We start from the raw sequence: 4,559 nt of genomic DNA, 5'->3' as shown, positions 1-4,559 counted from the left end.
GCTTTGAGCACTCAGGCTCCCCTGGGACCACCTGCCGCGTCCCAGGATGCCACATCCGAGCCACACAAATATTTGGTGGCCATCTGGAGGGAGACCTCAAGGCCGCCTGGTCCGCCACGTCAGCAAGGAGCTCGTGACTTGATTACTAGTGGGAACACGAGGATCCTGGACGCCAGCCCAGGCGGGCACGGCCTGTTGTTCTTGGAAACAGCATGACTGCCAACACGGATGGGCAGGGGGTTTGTGGACAAGTCGCAAAGTGGCCATTGTTGGCTGCAGCCTCAACTAATAGACGGTAATTGTAGTGAACAGGAGGGGACCAGTGACAGCCTGCCACGTGGCCAGGAACCCTCTCCTGGCAGAGGACAAAAGAGCCACCGTCAAGGGCTCAGAACCCTTGTCTGAGGTGCCACTGGTCTCCCTCAGCCACTCCTGCCTGACCATGAACCTCCTGTGGCTGGCCATGGGGCTGATTCTGCTCGGCGGCCCCCACGCCCTGCACATGGGCCCTGGGGACCCCAACTTCGATGAGAAGCTGGTATCTGCCTTGGGCATCTGAGTGGGAGGAGGTGGCTGGGGGCAGCAGTGAGCAGGGACAGGACAGGGCGCACCCCTCCCAGCCCCAGCTGCACCCTCGCCTGCACCAACACACCCACTTCTGCTCGGAAGGTCAAGGGCAAGTGGTTCTCAGTGGCGCTGGCCTCTAATGAGCCGAAATTCATAGCGAAGGACACGGACATGAAGTTCTTCATCCACAAGATCCAGGTGACCCCTGAGAGCCTGCAGTTCCACTTCCACAGAAAGTAAGTCTGGGAGGCGGGTGCCAGACGGGGCCGAGGCCCAGGTGAGCCCCCAGGGCCCCCGTTCCCTGCCCACCTCACGGCCTTCTTCCAGGGTTTTGGAGGGTAAGGGGGGATGCTCAGGCCAGAGGTGATGTGGGACAGGGCCGGGACACAGTGTCCAAGGTCCAGTGTGGCCGAGCTCCATCCAGTGCCACCAAGGGGCTCCACAGGGAATGCCCGAGCCACGCCTTCTGGACCCCAGGTTGCATGGGGGTTGTCATCCTCTCCCAGGGTAAGAGGTATGTGTGTCCCAACTATGATGACGGCTCACAAAACGAAAAAGAAGTTTCAGTACACAGTGAACCGTGAGTACCAACGGTCAGCGTTGTCCAGCCTGGGAGCAGGGAGCCCCCTGGGAGCTTGGGGTGCAGTACGGCCAGGAGCTCAGCCTCCTGCCTCACAGGACAGTGTCCCCCCGCTGGCCATGGCACCCCCGTGGGCACTGTCTGCTGTGGGTGGGCAGAATGCACTGGCAGAGGTGTCTGGGAAGGGTGGGAGGCCTGCATACAGTCCTGCCCCTGCCCGGGGCCTGGCTGGTCACTAGGAGCAAGTCGTCAGCCGCGGGAAGGGATGGGAGGGGTCCCAGGGTCCGGTCCTGGCCTGGTCGAGAATTCTGCACCCCCTCGCCTCCCGCCCCACCCCCACCCCCGATTCACAGATTCCGGCCACAAGACGATCTTCCTGGAGAAAGTGGACCCAAAGCACTTCGTCATATTCTGCGCCCACAGCATGAAGCACGGGAAGGAGACGGTGGTGGTGACCCTCTTCAGTGAGTGCCCCCTGGAGTCCCCCACCGCCTGCACTCACACAGACTTCACCCCACGCCCTCCCGGCCAAGGGAAAGGGCAGGGCCAGCCCCACCCCAGGCCCCTGTGGGTCCTCAGGGTGGACGCTGGGCAGGAGCCCGCAGGAGACACAAGGACCCCAGCCACCCCGAGGCCATCTGGGAACAGGAGTCATAAATATCAGATAAATACATGAAATGTACACGAGCCAGTATCTCAAATAGATCCCAACCTCCTCATCTTCTTGAGAATCAAAAATAGACATTAAGGAAAATTCCAGGAACTCCTGATTGCCTTGACTCCCACGTGAGAGTGAAGGTTGTGCAGGTCCTCGCGTCCTGCCTGGGACACATGGCTGGAGAGTCACATCCCCGTACCCGCTCCCCCCACCACCCCCACCACCCCCACCACCCTTCAAGGGCCCCGGTCTCCAGGAACAACAAGGTGGAGACAGGCGAGGCCCCGTGTGCGAGCCTTCCTCTCTCCCTTCAGAGATGGCGGGGTCCTGGGTTTGGGGGTGAAGTGTCCTTTCTCTGTGAAATTGCAGAGTTGGGACACGGGGGCCTGTTAAAATGTCTGTAATTTAGGAGATGTACAGGCTGGCCACCTCACACTGGGTGTGAAAAGTTTAAGGGCTCTTAGTTGGACTTCAATGACCACTGGGGTTCAGAGGCAGAATCAAGGTGTGGCTCTCGAGGTTGGTTCCTTCCACCCTCCTGCCCCTCCCAGCTCCCTGGTATCCCCGCTGACCCTGGGCCGTGGCCACATCACCCACCTCCATCTTCACATGGCTTCTCCTCTGTGTCTTGAATCTCCCTCCTCTTTTTCTTATAAGGACACTTGTCATTAAATGTAGGGCCCACCCTGAATCCAGGATGACCTCCTCATCCCAGGACCCTTAACTTAACCTCAGCTGCAAAGGCGCTGTTTCCACAGAAGGTCCCTGTCCCAGGTTCCGGGGCTAAAGATTTCGACACATCCCTTTGGTGGACCCAATTCAACCCGCTGTAGGCAGCATTGTTAAGACAACCTCATTTAGTAAATGTACAGGCTGGAGAACCTACGCTGGGCCCCCAAACCTGCCGGGCTGGTTGGGCGGTTTGCACTGGCGCACAAGGTCCAAACATCCAGGGACCCGTGGCTGTACCCAGGCCTCGATTCTGGCTCAGCACTTAGTGTATGAGGACAACTTCTCAGGTCCTCTCCAGCATCTGACCCCACACCACTGAGAGCCCAGTTGTCTACGTGAAGGGGCAGGGGTCACTGCTCCACAGCCGCCTTATGGAGAGCCGCCGGCAGCCCTGGGCCCAAAGCTCTTTGCATCTGCTCCGTGGGGTGTTGGTGCTCAGGGCTGGGCTCACAGGACATGCAGACTGGGTACCCACGTGCTGTCACGGCTCTTCCAAAGACGGCTGTCCGTCGGTTTGCCTGCCTTGAAACAAGCTTGTCAAGGACCAGGACACCTGCAGACTCTCCTTGGGCCCACCCCTTTATCCCAGTGTGGAATAAACACACGGGGACAGTGATGCCAGGACCCAAGGAGAGGCCAGACCCCAGGCAGGATGTCGAGCGAGCTCTGTGCTGTCCTCGCCTCCTCAATGACCCAGCATGGGGCCATCTGGGCCCAGCTCTCCACCCTGCTCACGGCAGCTCCTGTCCCCACGACCACACCTGTACCCCGAAAATCCAGGGCAGTCTCCAAGCCCACAGAACTCCGCTGCCCGTTGTCCCAAATAACCAGCAAGAGGGACAGCCGCATCACTCTGTCCACAGGCCGGACCCCTACCGTGAGCCCGGATGTCATGTGGATGTTTAAGAAGTACTGTAAAACCCACGGGATTCACGCAAGCAACATCGTTGATCTGACCCAAACTGGTAGGTGCCCAGCCCCCGCCAGCTGCAGGAGGCCGAGGGGCTTGGCTCCGACGTCTGCTCAGCACATCCTGCTCCTCTTTGCTCCTCTCTCCACAGATCGGTGCCTCCACGCCCGCCACTAGGTGGGCCAAGGGTCCAGGTGGGTGACCTCTGACCCTGTGAGGGTAGCAGCAGGTGGGGCCCTAGATGGGCATGGTTGGGGTAGGGGGGCCCTTGGGAGACAGGCGGCAGGTGCCGGCAAGGAGCTGATGGCTCAGAGATTCAAAACACCAGTGCCACAGGCAGGACTCAACGCTGTCCCGCCCACCGAGTCCTCCGCAGACCCACGTGGACGGGCCTGCCGGGGGCAGCAGGGGCCTGTGGACAGGCTGAGGGTAGGTCTACAGAAGCAGGGCTGTGGGACAGCAGGTTGCAAGCTGACACACGGCCCCAGTCTCTCGCCCGGAGGAGGGCCGGGGGCAGCGAGGAGATTGGACCCAGCTCTCGGGAAGGTGCCCCCACTCCTCCCACAGGTCTGCCCCACTTGCCCCACCCCCAGCCCTGAACCTGCCGTGACCCCTCCTGCTCACAGGGGCGTCTCCCAGGCGCTGTGCCACCCTCCCCAAAGGACCAGAAAATTGAAGTCAACCCAAGGAGCCTTCAGCTGCCCTGCCCCCTAGGAAGCCCTCCTGGACACCCCTCCCCGTGGAGCCCAATAAACGACTGACTCCAGACCAGGCGTGTTCTGTGTGGGTGTGCTTCACCCCAGACCACGAGCTCAGCCGGTGACCTAACGGTGGCCAGGAGCTGCCCAATGACACCTCATCCTGGGGCCAGGGCCGCTGGGGCCGGGGGGATGGGGACCCTCCTGGTGAAACCTCACCACCATGGGCTCATGTCCACATGGTTTGAGGAAGATAGTTCACCAGGATGCCGTTCAGAGGGCAATGACAGGAGACAGTGCCAGGAGGGCGTGAGGCCGGACCCCACAGCCACCCTGGTCCCCTCAGTGTCGGCTGCAAGCAGTGGCGGTCCCAGGGCTCGCCACTTGGTGGTGACAGCAGGGGGGTCTCCCCTG

General features: G+C 61.1%; 1 protein-coding gene across 1 annotated transcript; it reads left to right on the top strand.

Moving 5' to 3' along the window:
* The first annotated feature begins 194 nt into the window (after positions 1 to 194).
* Positions 195 to 4,215, top strand: LOC103541567 (uterocalin). The gene is made up of 7 exons (XM_070594721.1): positions 195 to 538; positions 670 to 803; positions 1,074 to 1,147; positions 1,501 to 1,611; positions 3,401 to 3,502; positions 3,599 to 3,641; positions 4,074 to 4,215. The coding sequence occupies exons 1-6, from the start codon at positions 443 to 445 to the stop codon at positions 3,622 to 3,624; spliced, it is 543 nt and encodes a 180-aa protein (XP_070450822.1). The 5' UTR covers positions 195 to 442; the 3' UTR covers positions 3,625 to 3,641; positions 4,074 to 4,215.
* The last annotated feature ends 344 nt before the right edge of the window (positions 4,216 to 4,559 follow it).

The sequence above is a fragment of the Equus przewalskii genome, chromosome 26 (genome assembly GCF_037783145.1).
Source record: "Equus przewalskii isolate Varuska chromosome 26, EquPr2, whole genome shotgun sequence".
Taxonomy (NCBI): Eukaryota; Metazoa; Chordata; class Mammalia; order Perissodactyla; family Equidae; genus Equus; species Equus przewalskii.
The sequence above is the reverse complement of the archived record's forward strand: the minus strand, read 5'-3'. Positions and strand labels throughout refer to the sequence as shown.